The 27,680-nt window shown below is 42.8% G+C and overlaps 1 protein-coding gene across 1 annotated transcript; it reads left to right on the top strand.

Moving 5' to 3' along the window:
• Positions 1 to 12,185: 12,185 nt before the first annotated feature.
• Positions 12,186 to 13,778, top strand: LOC149523636 (uncharacterized). Its single transcript, XM_089781713.1, is given in 4 exon segments — positions 12,186 to 12,288; positions 12,505 to 13,400; positions 13,563 to 13,722; positions 13,724 to 13,778. Coding segments are annotated over 4 exon segments (1,212 nt in total). The 5' UTR covers positions 12,186 to 12,187.
• The last annotated feature ends 13,902 nt before the right edge of the window (positions 13,779 to 27,680 follow it).

Here is a 27,680-nt window from a genome sequence, read left to right as displayed (position 1 = left end):
AGGAATTGTCGGAGGGTACGTCTACACTTGCTCCCTAATTCGAGCTAGGGATGCAAATGTAGCTGACCGAAATTGCTAATGAAGCAGGGATTTAAATATCTCGCCCTTTATTAGCATAATCTCACCTGCACATTATTCTGCTCAACAGTTGATTCGAATCAGGAAGTGCGCTCCGGGATGTGTTAGTTCAAATCAAACCTCTTGTTTCAAACTAACGTTACTCCTAATTTTTTTTGAGGAATGACGTGCGGGCGAGATTATTTTTTGAGGAGTAATGTTAGTTTGATATTTAAATCCCTGCTTCATTAGCAATTTCAGTTGGCTACATTTGCATCCCTAGTTCAAACTAGGGAGCAAGTGTAGACGTACCCTCTGACAATTCCTTCCCTAAGCTGCAGTTATGTGCCACCCATTCCACTGTAGTGATACAATTTGTCCGGTCTAGTCCTTTATTAACACAAACTGGCTTTCTTACAATAATAAGCAAGTGAAGACGTACCCTAAGCCCCAGCTCAGATGCACGGGACAATACATTGAGTGGGCAGAGCTCAGTCCCCACTTGCTCTTGCTCACCATTTATCAAGCAGATGTTTCTTTTCCAGGAAGCTTTTACTTGGCGTGGTCAATCTGCAGGTTCTAAAGTACTCCAGAATGGAATGTCATTGGCCAGTGAAGATCTCAGAACCTTTGCAAAAGTTATTCTGTTTTGAGCTGAGTCTTTGATCCGTGATTTGAGGACTTCAGTTAACTGAGCCAGAGGTTAGGAGTGGTTAGGAGCGATGTGCAGGAGGTCACACTACATCCCCAGTGGTCCCTCTGACCTGCATGTTCCTGCAAAGGGAATTTTTTCGCCTCAACCAGAATTTCTTTTGTCCAGCCACCCTCTTCCCCTCACTCACCATAATTATGGTGCTTGCTGTGATGCATTTCTGAGGGAAAGTGAGTGGAAACGTTGGAAAAGAGATCCGTAAGTGAAATGTTACAATGTAGGACACAGTGTTAACAGTGCTCCCCCTCCCTCTGAGGGCCTGGGGGTGGGGGAATGTGCGAAGCCTCCTCCCACCCTGTGAGGAGTGTGTGGCACTTTGAAGTGCCACGTGCTCCTTGCAGGGCGGGGTAGGGTGGGAGGAGGCTTCGCATACTTCCCCTGCCCCCAGGCCAATCAGGACCTGGGGACGGGGGAGCTGTGCGAAGCTTCCTTCACCCTGCCCTGGCCCTGAAAAGGGTACGTGGCACTTCAAAGTGCCACACACTCCTCACAGGGTGGGAGGAGGCTTCGCACATTCCCCCGCCCCCAGGGCCTCATTGGCCTGGGGGTGGAGGAGCATGCGAAGCCTCTTCCTGCCCTGCCAAGGGCATGGGTGCCTAGTGGGAAGCAGGGGCAAAGTGACTTTCGCACCCCCAGACAAATCATGGTCAGTGGGTGGGGAAGCCCAGAAGCATCCTGGTCCCGCCCCTTCTGGTTTAGGCTCCACCCCTTCCGGGGAGGCCCGGAGCCACTTCAAAAAAATTTTAAGTGGCCTCTAGCCAAAAATTATTGCCCACTCCTGCAATACGTTATCAGGATAATGGAGGAACAGATGCAGATCCTCAAGTGTTTAGTAAAGTAGCACAGTGACCCAACACATGTTCATCTCTTCCCCACTGCAGATTCCAAATTCCATGTCAGCACCCCTCCTCCTCAGACCTCACATTCCTTTTCACTCAGTTACACATCAGTAACCTAACTCCATCTTAATAGAGACTTTGAGGGGCCTATACCATGTATTAAACAGTACCATTCAAGCTGTATTTTGGAGACTAGTCTGTAGACGGAACCATACTTTCAGAAATTTTCTTAAAAATTTAAGACCTTTTGAAAAAGTTCTAAGATTTTCATTGTCCAATGACATTATGTTTTAGACTATGTTAGAGTCCACCACTTCTGCGCATTAACTCCTCCAGGTGAACCCCCCCCCGGTAAAGGAACACCTGGTTGATGAATGCTGTCTTAATTTTATTTACATCTTTCTGGTTGATTGAAACCAGCTGCTATAGACTGAGGTATGGCAATAGAACAACATCTGTCATCTGGATATACTGCCATTAAGTGCCTACTTCATATGGAAGTGAATCTGAACTAGGCTTTGAGATTCCTCCTGTAAAGTACTGTCTTCATATCAGATTTATTTTAGTAGCCATGGAGGGAATTTAGCATCTCACAGGATCATGTGTTATGTCTGCTTATTAGAACAGAGATTTTTTTCCCCCCTCACCTAACCTGCAACAGCTGTGTGAATGTTGATACGTTTAAGTACTTATTTTGCTTTTTTCCAAATCCGCTTCAATTTGCTCACATATATGCATTACAGAATTACGCTTACACTAAAATACTGGGACTGTGTCCAGACCAGATATAATCCAGACCAGTGTTGCAACACTGAATTTGTTTTATGAAATATAATTTCAGATGCAATTAAAAAAAAACCCTTCTAAGTATGCTTTCTTCCTTAGTAATGTTTGGATCTCTTGTGCTCTGACAATGAGACACATTTTCTTCTTCTTATAAGCTACATACTGATTGCTCAGTCAAACTATTAATTGCCATAACAGTAAAACATATGTATGGGTGTGTCTATACTGCACCCTTTTTTCGGTGGCACATAGTAAGCATACATATCTAGACCCCCTGACACAGGTACAATAGCAACAGTGCAATGAGGAAGAGTGAGTAAAGACATGCCTGAAAGGTGTGAGTACATTCCCTATGTGTTTCTTTACTTGCCTAAACTGAGACTCCACGTCTACGCTGCTATTCTTCCTTGTCTTTGCTAAAAGGAAGATTGTTACTGCCACAATCTATCTTCTGGAGTTCAATTTAGCAAGTCTAGTTAAGACTCTCTAAATCGAACTCAGAGGGTAACCCTGCCGATGGGTAGGGAGGGGGAAAGGAAGTTGACAGGGGTGTTTGCTGCCATTGGCCTCCTGCTGTGGGGACACCGCCATTCTTGGCTTAAGGTAAGCTGACTCCATTCATGTATTCTACGTAACTGGAGTTGCGTACCTTAAACTGAGCTGCCAGGTCTAGTGTAGACCTGGCCTTATCAGCATAGGGCCCATGTGCCACCCCTGCCCTGCTTCTGGAGCACTTCCTCAACTTCAGAGAAAAGCTCTGTCAGGGCCCTGTGGATGGAGCTCTCCCCTCTGCCATTCACCAACAAGTGTTGCTACCCAGTGTGCTTTGCATGGGCACGTAGCTGCCCTTTTGCTACATGTTGCTGCCAGTTGTGCATATTGTAGACGGAGACCATGTAAAGTGTACAGCAAAACAAGATTGTGCCAAACACTTGTAAAGCAGGACTTAGGTAGATGTCTGTCTCCCACGGTTATTGCATTAGTTCACGTTCTCAAGCAAAATACCTCTATCAAGCTGAATTTCTGTGGTGCTAGGGAGAATTGTCTATAAATTTGCTTAATAGGACAAAAATCCAACACACATTAGCCCAGTGGTCTTCAACCTTTTTAACCACAAGATCACTTTTCCAATTTAAGTGAAAGGTAAGAGCTACCTCAAACCCAAATACCTTTGCCCCACTTCCTTCCTGTCCCTTCTTTGAGGCCCTGCCCCTGCTCCACCCCTTCTCTGAGACCTCATCCTCTTCACTCCATCCGACTTCTTCCATCCTCACTCACTTTCACCAAGCTGGGGTAGGGGGTTGGGATGCAGGTTCTGATCTTGGCCTAAGAGTTTGGAGTGGGGAACAGGCTCCAGGCTTAGCCCAGGGCAGGGGATTGGGGTCCAGGAGGGGTTTCAGGGTACAAGCTCTGGGAAGGAGTTTGGTTGCAGGGGGATTCACATCTGGGGCAGGAGGTTGCATGTAGGAGGAGGTTCAGGGCTGGGACAGAGGTTCAGGAAGCAGGCTCTGGCTGGGCACCATATAACTGAGACTACTACTGGGTGGTGGAGTTAAGGCAGCTTACTCCTGCCCTGACCTTGCACCACTTCTGAAAGTAGCTGGCATGTACAGCAATGGTTCCAGGGTGTCATGTGCTGCCCCTCATCCGCAGGCACTGGGTCCACAGCTTCTACTGGCCATGGGTCCCTGTTACTGATCAATGGGAGCTGCAGAAGTGATATCTACAGGCAAGGACATCATGTGGAGACCCCCTGCTCTGCCTTTCTTAGTGGCTGCAGGGACATGCCAACCAATTCCAAGAGCAACAATTACCACAGGGATAATAACTCCAGCTATGACAGGTTAGGCATTTTAGAACTCACGACATAAATAATTAAATTTAAGTGTGAGAGAAACAAAAATTATGAAACTCACAGACTAGTCAAAACAAAAAATAAAACACTTTGCAAGCAGTAAAAGATGTAACAACAACCTTCCCCACCTTCCCCACGCCCCCATATGTGTTGGGTCAGGAGATGAGAGTGAAGGACTGTGTTTGTGAGAATTACGGACACACACAATGTGTGAGAGACAGATTTGCATTGTCAAGCTCCCTCCAGCCCTTTCTCTCTGTGCGGAAATAGGGTACAGAAGTGGGGGGAAGAGGGACAGCCTAACATCAGCACTCCCACTTCTCCCTCCCAAATCCTGCACAGCAAGCAGGAGGCTCCCAAGGGGGCAACTCCAAGGCAGAGGGCAGGAGCGGCATGACTGTGGAAGGAGGGGTAACTGAAGTGCCAGAGCGTGATAGCTTCCCAGCCAGGTCAGTCAGGATCACCTGGTAGAGTCTCCAAGATCTACCAGTAGATCCCGATCTACTGGTCAGTGACCACCGCATTAGCCTAACACACAGGTGGGGAACTTCAGGCCTGGGGGCTGGATGCAGCCCTTGGCTTGCCTGGATCTGGCCCCTGAAGTTCAGAGTCCCTCCAGCATTTGGAAGCCCATTCCAGCCCCCTCACTGCCCCACTGCAGGGCTGGTGCACACAAAATCTACTAGGTTTGGCCCCTGTAGACTCTGGTGTGGGTGGGGAATGTGGAGAGTGTCTGTCTGCTTCTCAGTCTCGGAGTATGTCCATGAGGGTTTTGGGGGGGAAGGGAGTTGGGTTTTTTTGCTTTTCACTTTGTGCAGCTCCTGACTGATTTTTCTGAGAGTCAGTGGCCCTTGAACCAAAGAAGGTTCCCTGCCCTTGACCCAACTCTTGAAATAAAAAGTTGTATTTATAAAAGTTTGTTTTTTAAAAGGGAAATGCACATACTTTTGCTTAAGCAAGAATAACTTTCACCATCTCACCACCCACCAAATAAAACTAAAATGTCAGCTCTGCCTTTAAACACTGGGGCCTCCAGCTGAGGCCTAACTAGTGCAGAGTAGAGCGGCAGAATGACTTCACGAGTTTTGCTTACAACACACCTGTTGATACAACCTAGAATCATATTTTCTTTTTTTGCAACAGCATCACACTGTTGACTCATATTCAACTTGTGGTCCACTATGACCCCTAGATCCCTTTCCGCCATGCTCCTTCCTAGACAGTCGCTTCCCATCTTGTATGTATGGAACTGATTGTTCCTTCCTAAGCGGAGCACCTTGCATTTCTCTTTATTAAACCTCATCCTGTTTACCTCTGACCATTTCTCTAACTTGCTAAGGTCATTTTGAATTATGTCCCTATCCTCCAAAGAAGTTGCAACCCCACCCAGTTTGGTATCATCTGCAAACTTAATAAGCGTACTCTCTATCCCAATATCTACATCATTGATGAAGATATTGAACAGTACGGGTCCCAAAACAGACCCTTGAGGAACTCCACTTGTTATCCCTTTCCAGCAGGATTTAGCACCGTTAACAACAACTCTCTGACTACGGTTATCCAGCCAATTATGCACCCACCTTATCGTGGCCCTATCTAAGTTATATTTGCCTAGTTTATCAATAAGAATATTATGCGAGACTGTATCAAATGCCTTACTAAAGTCTAGGTATATGACATCCACCGCTTCTCCCTTATCCACAAGGCTCGTTATCCTATCAAAGAAAGCTATCAGATTAGTTTGGCATGACTTGTTCTTCACAAACCCATGCTGGCTATTCCCTATCACTTTATTACCTTCCAAGTGTTTGCATATGATTTCCTTAATTACCTGCTCCATTATCTTCCCTGGGACAGACGTTAAACTGACCGGTCTGTAGTTTCCTGAGTTGTTCTTATTCCCCTTTTTATAGATGGGCACAATATTTGCCCTTTTCCAGTCTTCTGGAATCTCCCCTGTCTGCCATGATTTTTCAAAAATCATAGCTAAAAGCTCAGATACCTCCTCTATCAGCTCCTTGAGTATCCTGGGATGCATTTCATCAGGACCTGGTGACTTGCTGACATCTAACTTTCCTAAGTGATTTTTAACTTGTTCTTTGTGTATCCTGTCTTCTAAACTTACCCTCTCTCTGCTTGTATTCACTACGTTAGGCACACCTCCAGACTTCTCGGTGAAGACCGAAACAAAGAAGTCATTGAGCATCTCTGCCATTTCCAAGTTACTGCTTCTCCCGCCTCACTAAGCAGCGGGCCTACCCTGTCCTTGATCTTCCTCTTGCTTTTAATGTATTTATAAAAGGTCTTCTTGTTTCCCTTTATGCCTGTAGCTAGTTTGATCTCATTTTGTGCCTTTGCCTTTCTAATCTTGCCCCTGCATTCCCGTGTTGCTTGCCTATATTCATCCTTTGTTATTTGTCCTAGTTTCCATTTTTTATACGACTCCTTTTTTATTTTGAGATCATGCAAGATCTCCTTGTTAAGCCAAGCTGGTCTTTTGCCATATTTTCTATCTTTCCTACACAGCGGAATTGTTTGCTTTTGGGCCCTTAACAACATCCCTTTGAAATACTTCCAACTCTCCTCAGTTGTTTTTCCCTTCAGTCTTGCTTCCCATGGGACCTTACCTACAAGTTCTCTGAGCTTATCAAAATCTGCCTTCCTGAAATCCATTACCTCAATTGTGCTGGTCTCCCCACTACCTTTCCTTAAGATCATGAACTCTATTATTTCATGATCACTGTCCCCTATACTGTCTTCCACTTTCAAGTTCTCAACTAGTTCCTCCCTATTTGTTAAAACCAAATCCAGAACAGCTTCTCCTCTGGTAGCTTTTTCAATCTTCTGAAACAGAAAGTTGTCTCCAATGCAGTCCAGAAACTTATTGGATAGCCTGTGCCCCGCTGTGTTAGTTTCCCAACATATGTCTGGATAGCTGAAGTCCCCCTTCACCACCAAATCTTGGGCTTTGGATAGTTTTGTTAATTGTTTAAAAAAGGCCTCATCCACCTCTTCCACCTGGCTAGGTGGCCTGTAGTAGACTCCTAGCATGATATCACCCTTGTTTTTTACCCCTTTTAGCTTAACCCAGAGACTCTCTACACAGCTATCGCCTACGTTCATCTCCACTTCAGTCCAAGTGTGTACATTTTTAATATACAAGGCAACCCCTCCTCCCTTTTTTCCCTTATCGAGTGTCCCTTCTGTGCAGACCAGGGGCGAGCCACTCGCAGAGCTCCAGGAAGGTGTCCCTCCTCATCCTGAAGTTCTGGGTCCACTGTCGGTCTTCCCAGCGCTCCAGGACGATGCGGTCCCACCAGTCGCTGCTGGTGTCCAGACGCCAGATGCGGCGGGGCACGCCGGTGCCGGGGCACCACCGTGGCTTCTCCACGGCCCCCAGGGCGGCCAGATGGAGAGGCAGGGGGCTGACGTGCACCAGGTGGTGCCAGGCAGCCTCGAGCCATTGCTGGCAGGCTTGCAGCAGCAAGTCCAGAAAGTGCACCAGAAGGTGCAGGGTGAGCTCTGGCTCCATGTTGCCACCTGTGGCGGCGTCCCCGAAGGGAAGCACCGACACAGACAGGCGCAGAGATCAATGCTTTGCTGTCCCTCGGCGAGGTTGGCAAGCAAGCAGGAAAAGCTGAGAACCGGCTGTCCGGGAGGGGGGGGGGTCCCTTTAAGCACCAGCCTCAGATAGCCTCAGACAGCAGCCACACAAAGCAACTACTGACCTGATGCCCTGCCAGAACCGGTTTCAGACGCCCTTAAATGCGGCCCTGCGTCCATTCAGTGTGGACGCGCTAATTCGAATTAGCAAAACACTAATTCGAACTAGTTTTTAGTTCTAGATGCGTTAGTTCGAATTAGCTTAGTTAAGTTAGTTCAAATTAGTGCTGTAGTGTAGACATGCCCCTAGTTCCTGCAGTAGAGCTACAGTGTGGTGGTGAATTATCAACATTGAAAAATATGTTCCCTATGAGACCATAAGTAACTACAAGCAGGACAATGATAAAATTGCTAAGCTCACCCCAGTTCTATATCTGTAACAGGGACCAATTCTGTGCACAACCTCAGAGCCATTACAGTGATATACAATTTACTTGATAATCTAGTTACAATATATTACTTTTAACAATTAAAATTTCTGTTAAATGATTGTTTAAATGCATTACTGAGTATCAAGTGATACTCATATGTATATGTTCTAGGTGTTTCTTTTATTTCACATCCTTAATACTTTTTCGACAGTATCTGTTCCCCAGATTTTTCACCAAGCAAAAAGTTTTCTGTACTACACACATCATTATGGAAGGTACTTGTCCAATATGCATAAAAAAAGTATTTTACTGTGCATTCATTTGCTTTATGAACCATTTATTTGCAAGCATCTGTTTTAATTTGTATTAACTGAAACTAATCTGTTCATGCATCTCTCTACTCTGTAAAGAAGGGCAGACACCCGGAAGGGAGGAACCAGCCTCAGAGTAGTGAGTCAGGGCAGGTGTGTAGAGGCATGTTTTAGGAGAGGGGATGAGGAGGGGTAGGTCAATTGAGCATAGTGTCTCTACTTGAGGAGTGGGCCCTGTGGGAGAGAAGGTCTGGTGGATGGTCAGTAAGGCTCATGGCAGTGAGAAGGACAGGAGTTAGGACAACAGATGAGTTTGAGGGGTTAGGAAGCAGCAGTCACTAGGGTAGCTGCTGGAGCAGTGGGAGGAGACATGGAAGCAGAGGGGAAAAAGTTGATATTTAGTAATAACGTATTAGTAATTACTGTTCTTATTATTAATCGGAATTTATGACCTTAAAGTAAAATTTTTTTCTTGGGGTGGCCAGTCCCTTTTTTGTCTGTCAATTAGTGTTTTCAATTATTTGTCGAGCAATGACTATAACCAAGGAGCTAGTTGATATCAATCTCAAAAAACATTAGATCATCATTGATGGAATACATCCTTCTTTGGGAACACATACATTCAGGAGAATTATGCATGTTCCTTAACTTAATTTATGTCTGTGTTGTCACTGGCTTGACAATCATGCCTTGTTAATATTGTTTAATGTTGCTTATATGTACACAATGTCCATCTCATATTTTCTACTTGAACTGACTGTTATATGGATTGATTTTCCCATTTTCCAATTCACTAACTGTTTCCTGTTGTGAACAATTCTCAGGGAAATGTTTCGAGGAGAAAATTAAAAATGTTTTGGCAAACATAACGAGTAACACATATCCTGAAGGAATGAATAAGGCTGGACGATTGAACCTTCGAACATTTGCTAGGAGATTCTCTTTGGAAGGCAAGGAATCCTTTTTTTAATAGAATAATGACATTACAATGGATGATACATGCTATCCAGGATTGTACTGCTGTCCCAACACTGGGATTATTTTGAATGTTTACCTTACCTTCACTGTTACTGTGATTGTCAGCATTAGCTTCATTCACAGTTCATTTAAAAATTATATTGCTATCTATGCATACATGAAACATATTGGTCAGTTACCTTACAAATTAGTAAGAATTATAATTCTTTGAAAATTAAACTTATCACTGTTCTTCATTTCTTATGAATATTCTCCTTTGTGCTGCAAAGCACCAACAGCAGTCACTATCTGGTCAGTGAGCAATGATTACTAATTTACAAAACAGAAATAAATAATCCTAACCATATACCGAAAGTCACACCTTGTACTCCCACAATTACGAAGTATACAGTGTATAGATTTCTTTGCTAGGAGTGTCTTGTATAATTTTTGAATACCAATGATAATAACAGGTTGTATCTTAAATGCAACACTTGATTTCATCATATTCTCTTCATCTTTTGCAGAGTAGCCACTTTGACTACTGTGCGTAGGCCGGGGAGGGTTGGGGGAAAACTTCAAACGGGTGGCTGGGCCGTGGAAAGAAATCACATGGCGCACACAATACAGCCTGTGATGAATTGGCGCATCATCAGGGGGAACCTCTATTCCAGACCACATCTACAGCATAAGTGAGGGGTGGGGCAGGAGAAGCTACACCATCTTGATCATGTTCATCTAAGGAAGACATGACATCCACTACCCAAGGAGACCGCATGCTGTAGGTGATCTGACTCAGTCATATAGCCCTAGTGCCATTGTGACACAGGGACTACATGTTTATGGTTCTAGGGCTGTTTCTAGGTCTGTGTTTTGCATAAGTAATTGGGTTGAAAATGAGTCAAGTAGCTGTGGGTCAGGCTGAATGCCAAGGAGTGAACAGGAAATGGGATACAGGGGAAGATGCTTAACAGAGATGTAACATTGGTTGTTGCAGCAGGCAATCACCTTACTCAGCCTCTTTGATCCATGTTCTATATTCAACAGATGGCACATTGTACCATTCAGCCAAAGGAAGAAAGGTTATCGTTGTGCATACCATGAAAGAAGCATGGACACTTTTTGAATGGTATCATGAGAGTTTCATGGGTGGACATGAAGGAATATTCAAAACTAGGAATATAATGACTGCAAAATACTATTGGCCAGGAATGACGAGAGACATTGTCGATTGGGTATGTAAAGAAATGACTATAATTCAGGAAGAAAGACATTGACTGTTGAAATACAATTTCATGATTTATAAAATTAAGAAAATACATATTCGCTGTGGAAAAGTGAACTCTGTTCCCTTGGAGTACTAATGATCTAAGGAAAAAGTAATGTGATCGTGTTATTCCATTCAAACTAGGTTGCGCGATGTCCGACTTGCCAGAAACAGGGAAAGAAATTACATGTGGATAACAACTTGAGAAGCATAAAGGTGCGTTTTTTGTAATCAGACACATTATTTATCAATTGTGACAAAGATAGGTCATTAATTCACTGTGTCCCACATTTAAGCGCAGATTTTGATAGCTCTGGAGGCTGTTACCCACCATGTAGCCATTAATTTTTTAGAGAAAAGGCTCACAGCCTTCTGTGCCAGTGTCATCATAAGCCATCACTGGAGATGAGGAGAAGCAACCCTCCACTGCACAGTGTGTTGTCTCCCAGTGTCAGTGAATAATCGTGGAGGGTAGGGATGAGGCCGGGTAATCCCTACAGTCCAGGATCCATTCCATACACACTAATAATAGTAGCTATGGTAGCTATATTTCCTTCCTTACTTAGTAATATCTTTTAAAAAGAGCTGTCTTCATTCTGATAATGTTGAAACCACAGTACGTTCTGTATTTTTCTAAAAATTATATGTATAATTGATACGTTTGTGTGCTAAAAATGTGAAGTCTGACTCTTACTCTTAATCCTGATTTATAGGCTGTTCATGTCTGGGAATTGTTGGGAATGGATCTAATGGGACCATTACCAGAAACAAAGAATGGATACCGGTATATAATGACAGTCATAGATTATGTTTCAAAATTTCTGTTTGCGTTTCCACTTCGAAGTAAGTCAGCAGTTGAGGTTGCCAAGAAAATGTACATCATGATTTGTATGCGTGGATTCCCACAGCGCATACTGACCGATCGTGGTCCTGAATTCTGTAATAAGGTAATAATTCTTTCAAATAATCACAATAATAAGGTTATAAGTTTTTTAAAAATAAGTTTTAAAATGTATTCAACCTAAAGATTAGGTATCTTCTACCTGTCAGTGAACATTGTTTTCTGGCCACTTCTGATTTCTGTCAAAAGAAAGGCACAGTGTTCTCAACCACTGTTCCAGAACAATCAACATCCTTTTTTTAAGAAACTTAAGTTAGTCACTGTGACAGGTGCTCTAAAAATTTTCAATGTCATCTTCCAATCGGACAATAGAAAGAACAATACTGTTGTTTCCAATAGTAGTATTAAAAGATAGACTATTAAAAATATAAATTATACATAACACTTATGGAAAATAGGCATAGGAACAGTCCTTACGACAATTCTATATGTAAGTTAATGATCTATTGTCTTTTCTTCCAGTTTAATATGTATCTATACAAAGAATTCCACATAGAACGTAGCTTCTCCACCCCGTACCATCCTCAAACCAATGGCTTGGTTGAAAATGCTAATAAAAAAATCAGAACGTAAGTGAATAGGTGACAGTATGACATGAATAATGGCAAGTGTAATCTGCTGTGTCCGAATCTGCAACTAACTAATGAATTTTCAAGCTACATGTTTTTGATTGAAAATATATCTTGATTATTCTTTGCACAAGTTTGATTCTATATTAGTTTCAGTCTACAATAAACGTGTGCTTTCAGATCCACCAGAAAAATCTCAATGATAATTTCTTACAGAGCATTACAGAAGATGGTTGATGACAACGGTACAAATTGGGATGAAATAATTCATCCTATTTTATTTTCGATGCGAACAAAAGAACACTCAAGCACAAAACTTACCCCCTTTCGACTAATGTATGCAGAAGACCCCATATTTCCAGAAGAAGTCTCAGAAAATTACACGGTAAGTGTATGTTATCACCTGCAGCTTACAAGTACATATGTCTTTCAGTATGAATTCAGGGAACAAATACAACACTTTCTGTATTATTTTTCTAAGCTCCCAGATTTTAATACACTCCATGAAGAATACTGCAAAAAGTATGACATAGAAAAGACATTGCGACATGAGGCTGACATTGAAATGGCTTTAAGGAACATCTCTAAAGCACAAGAAAGGCAACAGAGACATTATGCAAAAAGGAACAGCTCAAAATACGTTGAAGTAAAATTTGATGTTGGGAACTCTGTCCTGTTATTGAATGCTAGGAAGAGAACAAGAAAAGGCAGAGTACTAGAACCTACATATCGTGGACCATACAAAATTACAAGTATTGAGGGTAAGACAGTAAAATTAGAAACCATGTTAGGAACCAAGTACAGCATTGCACATTTAAAGCCGTTTAAAGAGCCTCCACAATTTGCTCCCAAGAGCACAACAGAGGAAAGAATTGTAACTGAAATCACAGTTGGTAACAATGGGACCACAAATACCTGTGAAAAGATTCAAAAATTGGATGGGCCTGAATCGCATAATTATCAGGTTCAACCATTGAACAATATAAAAAACACATCAACGGAAGAAGAGGAGATAGTGGAGGATCTTCCGCCAAATGATAAAATGAAGGAGGAATATGATTTTGGTGACATGATTATGGAGGATGTGGAAGACAAAAAATGGTTTCTGAAAGGTACTTTGTTAACTAACTCACATTTCAAAAACAGTTTTTAAACACAATTGCATGTATGAAGTGTGTTACAATATTCTTTCACATAAAAAAATTACACTATGAAAACAGAGAAAAAGGAGACTGAAATTATCTGCAAGTAATGGGTGTTTCTTTTCTTTACAGTAAAATTTGCAATGAATGGCAAACAGAAAGAGAGACTGGAGGCCAAAGTGAGAAATTACAAATTGTATGGCACTTCATTTCATTGCCTGAAACCAAGAAGCTGGATATGTGATGAGGTATTCTTAATTAACACTACAAGTGTATGGAAAGATAACTGTGTAATCTAATATTATTTACAATGTTCCCTTTCTGTCATCATGTGTTGTAGGTTATTGATGCATATTTCAGCTGTCTAGTCAAGAAATCGGGGGGAAAGGTAGGCCACGTAGTGTGATACTACATAACTGTCTGAATTGTATCAGTTACTTAACACTAACTTGAATGTAATAAAAACTATGGCTTTCAAAATATTTTGGAAATATCAATATACAACTGCCATTGCAACATTTCCGATGATGTAATGAAAAAAAACATGTATTGGAATGCATTTTGAGGAGAATATATGACATACAATACTTGATATGTTGATATTTACAGTAGTTTGTCTATAATTATCATCTTGTACATTAATTACATACAAATCTGTGATCTAATGAATAATGTCTTACATTAAGTAAGACAATATATGTTGTTTACAAATCCTTTTTTTTTCATGAATCTCGGACATACCCTTATTGATAACAGTACGGATCCCTTGTATGGATGTGTATCTGAAAATCATTATCTTTATGTTTTCACTTATTCACAGCATAGTGAAGAAAAAACTCAAGAGAAGCTACACACCACAATGAATTGGTGTCTAAGGGTCCCTAAGTACTACTAATTATCAATCACAGAAATAATCTGATAACTAATCTTATGTTCTTTATGTGCATTAATGAATAAATAATGCAGTAAGATCTTGGTTGTCTGACAACAGGTAGAAGCCATCTCAGCAGTAGTTGCCACACAGATTCTGTTAGGCAGACAAAGAGACCTGAAATCCAAGGTAAAGATTTCCAATATTTCCTAACTAGCATGAACAGAGCACCTTCTTAATGAAGACACTACAAAAAAATAGGAATGTTAAATGACAATGCTAATTTTGATGGGTAGTGCATAAAGTAATAGTAATCTATGTTACTAAATTAAGATAGTATAATCTACATGTCTTTGTTGGCTTATCTTCCAACTTTAAGGAGTCAGGTAATAATTTTATCACATGCTCTATAGAATCAGTAAGCACATGATAAGTTAAATGGAAGAGTTGAAATAGGTGATGTAAGACACAGTCAACCTAATACCCCTAAAGTGGTTTCTCTCACAGGTTTGGTTATGTAATGCTGAACATTCAACACTAATCTGTAAATACCAAAAAAATTAGATTGTGAGAATCGTTACTATTGTTCGAAAAGTTAAATAAATAAACTGGTTTACTTTATATCCAGATGTAGTGTAGTTACAGTTTATAAAAATAGTATTAAAAAATTAAATAAATAAGAATAAAACAAGTGACTAGTTTAACAGTTTTACAGTAACTAATAACTCTGTAGTAGCATGTAGAGTGTTGTTCATAACAAAATTTGCATTTCATTGTTATGTATTTATTTTTCAGAAAGCATAGAAGAATTCTGCATATATTGCAATAGGATCAATTGTGAAAAGAAAAGTGAGGAATGCACTATGGTAAGATAATACAGTTTTGCATATAACCCATGCCATAATCTTTTTAATATTATTGAATTTGATGAAAACACCACAACAGTACACATTTCCATCACGGTCGTAGTATAGTGGTGAGCAAACTGCGGTACGCAGGACACATATGGAATGCGAAAACATCCTGCCCTGCCCTAGAGATCACGGTCATGTAATAGCCTCCAACTCTGACCACCCTCCCCTGCCGCATCTGCTCACCTTGCCAAAAGCGTTCTAGGAGTTCTAGGCGGAGGGACTGCACTGCACAGCGTAATGGCTCGTTACAGCCATGAAGCACTGCTGCCAGTCCTGCTGCTCAGAGGGCAGAGAGCAGGATGGTTGAACAAGGGCCAGAGGTCACATTGGACAGATGGGAAGCAGACCGGAGGTGGTTGGATGGGAGGGAATTCTGAGTTTGGGAGTCAGGACGTGTGATTTCAGAGTGGGCTGAATCGGGGCTGGGAACATACTGTTTAAGGAGTCAAAGATTTCAGGACATGTCACTGAATATAGTTTGTGAACCATGATGTGACTCTCCGACAAAATTGTTTTCAAACATCACTGATAGGAATATCTTAGGAAATGATTACATGAGGAAGGAATCCCATGATTGCGTTGAAAGTATGTGTTACATTATAAGTTGTGTGAGTTCTTTTTCTCGACTGTCACTTATCAAAGGTCCAGTGTGATTCCTGCAAGAGGTGGGCACATATGCTGTGCATTCCGGAAGGAACCAATGAAGAAATGATCAATGATGAGAAGACAGAATACAAGTGCCAAAAATGTTCATAGTGCAGTTCTACTTCATAAAGCTGACAAGATGTGTAAATAGATTTCTATAACCATGAAATAATACATTTTAAAAAATATGAACTATAGTTATCAGTATTTGTGTTCTTGTGTATAATGCAAAATAAAAGGAAAAACGCAAGCATTCCCTGAGTCCGTTATCCCCTGAGCCCGTTAACAAGGAGGGAGCAAATTGAGAGTGTTTTCGACCACAATCCCCAGTCCCTCTGAATTTGCAACTAGCAGAGGTAGCAAGTTCTGAGCAGTAGCACCGAATTCCATGTATGCATGACCGAAACTGCAACGGTCGCAAAAACGGAGAGTTGCACTTTGTCTGCAAACCGTGTGCGCCGCCGCCGCGGCAGCATGGCAGTTTTCAGTTTTAAAATTCCGGGCGTGATGTGACGTCATGCCCGGGCGTCTCCTCGCTCACCTTCGAACGGCATGCACAGCAGGAGCAGCCAGCAGCGTGCGCAGGTAAGGGGGGGGGGGGCGGAGCTGAGCAAAGCCGAGGGAACCAACTTCCAGGTTCAGGGGCCCGATTCGGCCAAATCGGCTTACGGCCAGCCCTGCTGCTAGAACCAGCATGGGGGAGGGGGGAGGAGAAAAGCAGTGTGCATGTGTGGGAGGGTAGTAAGGAAGTCCTGGACCCCAGGCAGAAGCTGCATGGCAGGGAGGAAGGTCCTCTCTTGCATAGGGCCCTGTAATTTGTAAGGACAGTCCTGTCCAAAGCCAATGGTTACCCTCCCGTTAGTTTGGATCAGGCCCAGAGTGCAGTATGCAGACTCTGAAATACCAGTTTGAGAGTCTTACTGTATCAATGAAATGGTGTACACATACTGTAGATAAAAGTAAAAATACTTTAGCATGACTAATTCTAAATCGAAATCTCGGTAAATCTCACTAAAGCCATTGGAAGCTCTTCATAATACATGGTAGAGAATCACACCCAGGAGATTTACTTTGTCATTTTTTTGATAAGCTGCAAGTCATCACTGCCTGTAAGTTATTGATTATCTTGTACCTTTTAAATAGTGTGAATGCAGCCACAGCTCTCGGAAACTGAATGTACCTCTCTGAACAAAGCTCTGCCTTGGAGAAACACGAGTATTTCTGGGTTTATGTCTCAGTAGGCTATGTCTACACTGTAGCACTATTTCGGGATGCCTACGGAGACACCCCGAAATAGTTATTCTGCGTCTTTTGAGCGCGCCTGTTATTTTGAACTATAAAGGGGTCGCTACTCTGACGTCCCTGTAAACTAAAAAGCTCCAGGGGGTAGCCGACTTAGTCTGTACAGGATACACTCCAAAAACAACCAATAGCCTGGTAGCATTTTAAAGACTGCCCATGAAAGCACATGATCCCATCTACATGTTCTGTTAGTCTTTAAAGTGCAACCAGACTATTGGTTGTTTTTTGCGTCCCTGTAAACCTCATTCCACGAGGAGTAAAGGGATGTTTCGGAATAGCGATGTATTTCAAAATAAGTGCTGTGTAGACAGCACCAAATTTCGAAATTAACTTGAAATAAGCTGCACAATTTGCATAGCTGAAATTGCGTAGCTTATTTCGAGCTCTGGATACAGTGTAGATGCACCCTACATAAGGATGTTAGGGTGAATTTGTTTCCTTTTCATCAGCCAGAGTTCCAAGACAATAAACAGAAAGGCTGCATCTAGACTGGCATGATTTTGCGGAAATATTTTTAACGGAAGAGTTTTTCCGTTAAAAGTATTTCCGCAAAAGAGCGTCTAGATTGCCACGGATGCTTTTGCGCAAAAGCATCCATGCCCAGTATAGACGCGCTTTTGCGCAAGAAAGCTCCGATGGCCATTTTAGCCATCGGGTTTCTTGCGCAAAAAATTAAGGTGCCTGTCTACACTGGCCCTCTTGCACAAGTATTCTTGCACAAGAGGATTTATCCCTGAGCGGGAGCATCAAAGTATTTGAGCAAGAAGCACTGAATTCTTACATTAGAATGTCAGTGCTCTTGTGAAAATTCAAGCGGCCGGTGTAGACAGCTAGCAAGTTTTTCGCAAAATCTTGCCAGTCTAGACGCACCCAAAAGTTTCATGTGGCAGGGCATTGCCCTCCCCGACCCTTTAAGGGGCTGAGAGTAGGGAGTCAAGGGAAGCCCAGCTGTGGCAAATGAGGAGGGCCCAGCTGGAGGCAATAAGAACAGCTCCTAGGAGAAGGAGAGGGAGATCTACCTGCCTGCTGCTCCGGAGGGAGAGCAGTGGAGACCTGACTGTTGGGGAAGCAAGAGGCTCCCTGGAAGAGGGCAGGACTGGGGAGGCTATGGCAGGATCAACCCAGGCTACCCAACCTGAGGCCCAGAGCCACAAGGAGGCAGTCACAAAGGGCCGGGCTAGCATGGAGGCAGCCCTAAAAGGCTGGGCTGCAAAGGAGGCAGCCATGGCTAGAATGGAGGCAGCTGCAGTAGACAGGAGGAGCTTGAGCCAAGGAAGCCCCAGGCCATAAGACCAGGAGGCAGTGTTGCAGGAGACAACTGGGCAGGAAGAGGCACGCCTGTGGCCAGGGAGGAGGGGCCTGGAGATAGTGAGGTCTGCCTGGAGGGACTATTAAGGGACTGGCAGTGGGACACTGAGGCCGAGAGGCGTGGAGGGAACTGGGCGTTCCTGGGACAGAAGAACTGGGGGTCTTAGGGAGTAGGGAGGACCCTGGACTGAAGAAAGAAGAGAAATGACTCCCCACCCCCCAGAAGAGGGCACAGACTAAGAATGGAGTGGTCACTGCTGGAGGGCAGTGCCCCAAAAGACCAACAGAACAACCAGCTACTTCCCCCAAAAGCCACCCTGAGGGAAGAAGCCATGCGGAAAAAGCGAGTGAACCCACTACATTCATAATCACTTCCAGTTTACCCACGTAACAATTTCAGTGGTTTATTTTATGGTGTCTAAAAGACAACCAATGTAGTCTTCATGTGAATAATAGTAACAAAATACTCCTAAATGAGGAATATACATGAAAGACTGTCCATGATAAGTAATGGTGAGATAATTGTCTTGTGCCCATTGCTCAGTTAAGTAAAACTTTTCACACACAGAACCATCTGATGGCAAGTAAATAATGAGCATTCAAATTAAACCTATTAATTTCAAACTTGGCCTGTATTGTAAGACTTGGTTTTTTTTTTTTTTAAATAAGCACTAAGCATCAAAGTGACAGGATTTTTTCATGCAGATCGACTTCATATTCCTATTGCTGACTCATAGTTGGAATTGTTGTTGCATAGCAGCTGGCTAGCTAATTTTGAAAAGAAAAGAATTTCTCCCTGAGCAGATATTTCTATACAAGAAAAATCAAAAAAATCTTGTTATTCATAGGATCTGTATTAGATTTTCTCACTTATTTAAAAGCGATACCAATCACTGGCAAAAATCACTTTTATAGTTTTGTTTTATGCCCTGAACGCAGTGTGCATGTAAATTGTAGACTAATGTATACAAGAGGAAAACGTGGTGGTCTGATGAAAGCCCTCTCTATAGCATACAGAAACATAACATCCTGTATTCGGTTGGGCTGCAGCGATAGAAATAGTGAGGCTGAGCAGAGCACGTTAAAAATGAATGGAAACCATTTATTGCACAAAGATGTCAGTGGATGATTAGAGCCATTTTTCTTCCATTGTAACTTTTTTAGACTGTACAGCTGGGATGGGGAACCTTTTTTGGGTTAGTGGTCACTGACCCACAGAAAAATCAGTCAAAAAGTGAGAAGCAAAAAACAAAAACAAAAAACCCAACACATTCCCCCTCACACACCAGAGCCTAAATTTTTTTGGGCCTTCCTACTCTGGGGTGGGGCCAAAATGAGGGGTTCAGTGTGTGGAAGGGGACTGCAAGGAAGTGAGCTTGGGGTGTGGGTGGGAGGAAGGAAGGGTGCAGGAATAGGTTGAGGGTTGGTGAGTCTGGGAGGGTGGTAGAGCGCAGAGGGAGGTGTAGGGTTTGGGTGGGAAAGGGAAGCAAGGCTGCAGTGCCAACTCCCCAATGCGGGGGGGGGGGGGGGGGAGGAGCCATGAGCTTTGGGATCCAGATCCATGGAAGTCAGGGGTCAGATCTGGCCCCTGGGTCTTTGGTTCTAGCCCCTACCGTACACTCTCTAGTACAAACAAAAATAAGCAGGTTTAACAGAACATATTTTTTAAGCTAAGCACTTTTGATGCATCTTGATTTAGTAGGAAGGGCTCATCGTATTTCATGAATTCTGGAACGTTGACTGTTCTTTTTAAAAATCAGTCTGCACACGGAACTGCTGGCTCATTGAGGCTAAAGTTTTGTAGCTGCGCGTGGATGATAAGAGGCAGTTGGCAGCATATGGAAACGGATACAGGGAGGACAGACTGAATGTCAGGACCTTAATGGGAAGAATCACTGCGAGCCATTGAAAGTAATGGCTTGCAAAAAAAACCTCCCCTGGTTCCTTTCGGTGAGGTGCAGTTTTTGCCATCTGCTCTAAGACATCAAAACAAAATGAAACATGAAATTATCTCTCTCTCCTTCATTTACATAATGAGGATGTGGATTTGTGCTGGCAAGGCTAACACTTTGAGCCATAACAGATTGTTTAACTTGTCATAGTCCAGTTCTTAGTGCGGCCATGTGCCTGAACTATGAATCACACACACTATAACACACCTACGACCCAATCGACCAGACTGACAAAACTTCGCAAGCGAGGGACAGGAAGAAAATAGGAAACGTGACACATTTTGCTCCTTTCAGTTTGCTGGACAATCCCCTTTGCAGCTGGTTTTAAAATTTGACACTTCCATATTTAAAAACATACCTGCCTTATGTCGGGGGGAAACTAGCTTGTCAAGCTGTGAGACTCAGTTAAAACAAATGATAAAGGGTTGTCCGGAGAGCTTAGCAGAAAGCAGAGATAACCAGAGGAAAGTTCGTTCTGCTTCACCGGAGATCCAGGTTGTGGCGTAACCTTAAAACGTGTTCATGAGGCTCCCTGGAGCTGAAACTGACACAGAGGTTAGTTGTAACAGAGGGAGAGATTAACTAGTGCCAGTAGAAGCATCCTCTCTGGTGTCTGCTGGCAGCTCAGTCTTATAACCACAGTCCTACCTCCTCCCACTCCCCCAAAAAAAGGGGAGGAGAAAGAATCATCCTTTAGTGGCAGCCCAGAATAAAGCTATAGGGAGTGGAAATTCCTGCATCAACTCTCACAGTGACCTGATATTGATGGTCCCAACCAACGTTCCCTCTAATTATTTCCATCTGCATGTGGAATAAATTGTGATACATGCACCAAGGCATGTGTGGATGTGCACCACCAACATAAACACATGCTGCTCTCTGTGAGCGCTCTGCTATTCAACTGAACAGTACCTGAATCTCTCATGGGTGGCCACCCAAACTCAGCTTACAAGGAACCCTGGTCCCAACTACCTCAGGGAAAGGGTGGCAACAGTGGGCCACTGGTAGTCAGGAACAAAGTATGTGTGAATCTCTAGACTTCTCTGTCCTCTTCTGTGCAAATATACTGCATAGCTGAAACAGTCTCTGTATGTTTCTACCTATCGATCTATAGGATCCCGAGCCCATAGGAAACAGGGTGACATGAAGACAAACCCGAAATGCTGTGGAAATGCAGAGAAGAGCACTGTACCATCTTGCCTTTTGTTTTTAAGGTCTGCTTTTTGGCTGCAGTATAGTAAAGTGTCCATCAGCCAGGCACCACAAGGTGGCACCAGTGCTATGTGATGGTGGCCTCCTTCGAGGCTTCCTTTCAGGCATCTGTCTGCTCCACCTGGAAATTGGATAAAACACAAGCGGCTTGATATGAGTAACTCCCTTCGATCTCAGTGGGAATTCCCTGTGTCTTGCTACCATTTGTCTCTGTTCCTCTCTTCTCACTACCGATGGCCAAAGCTTGCCAAGTGCGGAGTTCAGTTTGACTAAGCAACCTTTGGTACCTGAAGGTCATGGCCTTGTGTCCTCTCCAGCAACATTTTCAGAGTGGGTTTGGGCATCTGTCCCCACATCTTGGAGTATTTAGGGAAAGTAACCGGTAACTCACTGAGAGCAGCCATTTAGCTCCTTCTCCTCTGCTGGGAACCAATAGGATCCAGAAACTTATTGACTGGATCCTGTTCCTTTTGTCATTATAAATCTTGGAAGAAGTCTGGAACTTATGGCCTGAGGTGAGTGTGCTGGAGGGGTCGGGGGTTGGAATGTGAAAAACCAAACTCTTACTGTTAAAATTAGCTTCAGAGGGGTAGCTGAGTTAGTCTGTAACAGAAAAAACTTAAAAAACAACAAATAGACTAATAGTACCTTAAAGACTAACAAAACATGTAGATGGTATCATGAGCTTTTGTGGGTGCAATCCTGGACTTCTAGTACTCCTGTCATCTGAAGAAGTGGGTTGCACCCACGAAAACTCATGATACCATCTATATGTTTTGTTAGTCTTTAAGGTGCCACTAGTCTATTTGTCGTTTAAGTTTTTCCTGTTAGAATTAAGCAATCCCAGTAACAAGCTGTGGTAGAAAAATTCCTATTTTAGTGATATTTTACGCTGTGTATTTTGCCAAATTATTTTGAAGTAGAACAAGATTTAGATTTTTATAGTTATTATTCTATTATTATTGTATGAATCTCTTCTGCCTGAGAAAAGAGACTTAACTCTGATAGTTAAAATGGTAGTGGGCATATCAATATCTCCAGAGACCTCGCCACCACTATGGGGGACGGAGTGCCATACTAAATACATTTGTTTTCTTGGTAAATTGAAGATTTTTGCAAATCTTGAATTACAAGTAATTTTCCCCCTGATCTTTTCCAACCATGTACAGATTTTTTTCCATCCCTGTGCAGAACAAATTTTGATGTGAATCAAGGCATATGAATCTCTCCTGACTAGCTGCACAAGTCTACAGCTTACAGGCAACTGTCACAGGCAAAGGGAAAGAAGATTTTGTGCAGGAGAACGTCTTGTGTACACATAAACTGGGGGTAACGTTGGCCTATGTGTTTTGAGAGCTGTGTGAAGCATCCAGAGAATGAAGTCCACCATATATTTAGACCTGTAAAAGGACTAGTGGTGCTTAGCGCCCTTTTTTTTAAGCACCCACTGTGCAACATCGGGCTGCTGCCCTCCGAGTGAAATATGTATTTTCTGAACCTATGTACACAACGTATAACAGTCTGCCTATGTAGGTGAAAAGAACTTGGAACTGATTGCTGCCTATCAGCGATGCTGGAGTAATATGGCTCTGGTAGTAAAGCAGCATGCGAGCTTTTTGCTGAACTAATAAGATACAGATTGAGTAAGAATGAGCCCAATAAAGCAGTCAGATTAGCCTGGTGAATTTTTACTTGCCTCTCAGCTTGCATAGAACATAGTGTCAATGATTGCACCAGTGGAGATAAGTGAGGGAGAAGACATTTTATTTACTGTACGTGTGAGGAAAAGTTTTTTGGGGCAGAGGGGCCCTTCAATTTACATCATCTTGCCCAGGCCAAGCCATCATGATTAGGCAAAGGGGACATGCTGGTTTGAAATAACAGCCTCTCAGCTACCGCAGCCTTATCATTTCTGTTCCCCAGGGAGCAGTTCAAGTCCCATAAGCATGGGAAATAGGGTTGCAGGAGAGTTTTGCACCCAGCTTCCCCACACTGGGGACCCCACTGCTGGTTCCTCTAGCCCCATTTCCTGGCCTTGGGCAGCCCACACACTTTGTTGACCCCCAAGTTCCTGTTGCTGTGGGCTTTGAGGCCTCTGGGGTCCCACCAGCCCTTGAAGTCTCATTAACCGTTGGCCCCACAGAGGCCGCCAGCTCTCGGGGTCCCATTGGCCCTGCCACAGGCTCCGCAGCCCACCAGCCCTGGGATCCCATTGTCAGCCCAGAGCTCTGCAGCTTCCCCCAGTGAAGGGGTATGCGGGTGGACCACTCTCCCAGACTAGACAGACCGAATGCTATTTGCAGCAAATTCCATTCAGTCCCGGTGAGTTGGCAATCCTCTCTCAACAGGTCTAAAGGGGGGTTTGCAACTCACCACCCCCACCCCAAAAATAGTTCCAGAGCCATTGACAAGGCATGCAACATTGAGCCTTTAGTCTCAGCTTCACAGAACAAAAATTCAACAGTGTAATGGGGTTATTCAATGGCAGTTTGTGCACTGTAATGATTTTTCACATCCATGGGGGAGAGGCGCACAGTCAGCCCCGCTTAAATGCAGAATCCTTAAAGGGTCTGTGTGCCAATTTACTTCCACGTTCTTTCTTTTTGAAGTACCCCATAGAAGCTCAGAAGTGTACACTGTTTGGATTTAGATAATTCCCCTCCCTCCCCCCTTAAACTTAGAAATGGTCTGTATATACTTTTTGATAAGACATAGAGGCTGCGAATTTGCAAGCTCTGAATGGAGCGTGCAAGTCATTACAGCCACAAAGCCCTATTTTGTTTATAATACATTTTCTTTCATGTATCATCAGAGAGATGTCACTGTAGAAAAATACGAGGGTTCTGCTGAGATTGTTAAAGTTCGTAATTGAGAAAAACTCTCGTTCACATAAATAATTCCATTTACCCCAGAAATATGGCAGCTGGACATCTCATGAACAGGAATAGCGTTGGGTAAGCATTCTGGGCTGGTTTTGTTTAGCGAGAGACAGATCTTGAGAACTAAACAGCAAAAATATAAGACCTGTGTGATAAGAATTAATCTGAACTCTGCAGATTTAAGGCTTAATTTCAATTCTGTTCCAAGGATGAAGGCTAGGTGAACTGCTGTTGCTAAACTGTACTGTGTAAACACCGCATACTGATGGAATTTACTTGTCAACTCAATGGGCATTTCTGTGCATTAAACTTGTCTTTTTGTCAGCCAAGAGCATCATGGGAAAAGATAAGTATCTTGAGGGATTGTGATCTGCATGCTTAAAAAGAAGAGCAAACTCAGAACTCCTGAAAAGGGCTTTGGCACACTGTTGTTTTCTCAATAGCTCACTAGCCCCTGTACCATAAATTTGCATATGTAGAGGCTGGCATGTGTTTTTGTTGCTTCAACTTTCATTGAAAGTGCACTTTTATATTGCTCTTCTGAAGTAAGAATCAGTAAAAAGATCTTGATGAAATCTAGTCTGCAAAGCTGCCAATAAGCCAGTAGCTTTCTGGAAGGATAAATTTTTATTACAGTATTTATTTGCTTATATACCTGTCCAACTTTAATCTCTAACATTTTAAAAAAACCACACACACACACAAGATAAATTAAAAGTAAAATGATCCATTACATGTCTCTTCAGGTGTCTGGTCATTACAATAGGACTCTTAAGACTAGAACAGTCAAGATAGTGAAAAAAGATCTAAAGGAAATTGCTATGTTGTTCATGACCCAACATTCCACATTACTGCCTTTACAATCTAGAATAAAATGGAAGTCAAGCTCAGGTCAGGCTTCAGCAGTTGTTTTAGACATTTGAAACCTGGAGACACAGCCTACGTTTCTTTCTTTACTGTTCTGTGTTTTTCTGTGTTTCTACAATGAAATACAACACAGCAACTATTACACTGTCTGAAAGCTGAGGTTACATCTACACTACGACTTTGCCAGAAGAGGCAATGAAAATGAAGCACGGATTAGCATTTTCTCCTTCAAAAAAGGAGGTATAAGGATCTTGCGCAAAAAGGGGGTTTTGCACAAAAAGGAAACGTTCACACTGCTTGTTTTTGCACAAAAACAAATTGGAAGAGATTATGCAAAAGCAGCATGAGAAAATGCCAATCCACACTTCATCTGCATTGCCTCTTCCCGCAAAAGTTGTAGTGTAGACATAGCCTGAGTGTCACACAAATGCTACATTTCAAATGTACTTGTTCTGGAAAGAGGACACATTTGGAGATACAGGGTCCAATTCTTCAAACACTTGCATGTGCAAGAACTATTGCTCATATAAGTAGTCCAATCAATGGGATTATTCGCTTATGAAAAATTCCATGTGTGTAAGTATTTGCAGGTCTTAAATGACAACCTCCATACACACAAAACAGCCTAGAAACTGAGCATTTTATTCTCCCCAAATCACCAGGCCAAATTGTCACACGGGATTGTCTATGACACATTGGCTATGTCTTCACTCTGCAGAAGATCATTGCCGCAGTGATTGATCTTCCGGAGTTCTATTTAACAAGTCTAGTTAAGACTTACTAAATGGAACTCAGAGGGCTCCCCTGCTGGCTGCCGGTACTCCTGCTCTTGTGAGGAGTAAGGAAAGATAACAAGAGCATTTGCTCCCATCAGCCTCCTGCTATGGGTATGCCACCAAGATTGGCTGAAGGTAAGTCAACTCCAGCTACGTACCTTAAGATGAGCTTCCAGGTCTAGTGTAGATTTGGCTATTATCTAAGTAGCTTGCTACTACATTCATACAAATCACTACTATTTTAGAAATAAAGAAATAAGACAAATGTGAACAAGCAACTTCCTCCCAACAACAGGGTTTCTTTGGTGTCTGATGTATTCTGTGGTGTTGCTGGAGAAGGGCACAATGACATGAGGGCACTTCCAAAGAAAAAGATGTTATTCTTTTCCTATTGCAGTCAGTGGCAAAACTAAGTCTGTGTCTACATTGGCACCCCTTTCCGGAAAAGGGATGCTAATGTAGACTTTGGAATAGGCAAATCCGCAGGGGATTTAAATATCCCCCACGGCATTCGCATTAACATGGCTGCCGCTTTTTTCCGGCTTGGGGATAAGCCGGAGAAAAGCGCCAGTCTAGACGTGATTCTCCGGAAAATAAGCCCTTTTCCAGAGGATCTCTTATTCCTATTCTGAAGTAGGAATAAGAGATCCTCTGGAAAAGGGCTTATTTTCCGGAGAATCACGTCTAGACTGGCGCTTTTCTCCGGCTTATCCCCAAGCCGGAAAAAAGCGGCAGCCATGTTAATGCAAATGCCGCGGGGGATATTTAAATCCCCCGCGGATTTGCCTATTCCAAAGTCTACATTAGCATCCCTTTTCCGGAAAGGGGTGCCAAAGTAGACACAGCATTATGGTCTTCAGTGGAAGAAGGAAGGACAAAAGTGTTTCTTTAGATGTACCCTGAAGACACTGTTTAGCCTGACTATTGAAAGCTTTCATCACACATGGATGAAATGTACTTGAAATTTCTTAGCGATTGACCTTCAACTACCACTCTTCGCCACATCCTGGTGGTTACAGTTTGTGATGTGTGACTATGACTTTGTGACTTATCCATCTGTGGAGAATTAAAAATGAGCGTGCACCCGGAACGAATACAAAATGGGAATATTCAGAAGCATGGTTATAGCTTCAATTGAGGAAACATTTTATGTTAGATTAAGTGATCAAGTACAAATATAAAACCTGCCTCTGAGAGAAGTAATGTGCCCGGCTTGCTCTATAAAGACGGCCATCTTGAATCTTCTCATCCCTCCTCCATAGGGATAAGATTGTAGGTTTCTTCTGTTGAAAAGTACAGCACACAGAAAATGGAGTCCAAGCTACATAGAATGAAAGGGGAACAGATGTTTCAAACTGCCCTGCCCTATTCCCTGCTGGCAGATACCACACACTGAACTGTGGCAACCATGAAAACAGGCATGTCAAAGCAATATCTAAACAAATACTTTGCTTCAGTCTTAATGAGGCTAATGAAGAGCTTAGGGATAATGATAACATAACAAATGGGACTAAGGATATGGAG

Source organism: Pelodiscus sinensis, chromosome 13, assembly GCF_052426305.1.
Source record: "Pelodiscus sinensis isolate ZL-2025 chromosome 13, ASM5242630v1, whole genome shotgun sequence".
NCBI classification, from domain to species: domain Eukaryota; kingdom Metazoa; phylum Chordata; order Testudines; family Trionychidae; genus Pelodiscus; species Pelodiscus sinensis.
Note: the sequence above shows the minus strand (reverse complement) of the source record. Positions and strands in the feature narration are given on the sequence as shown.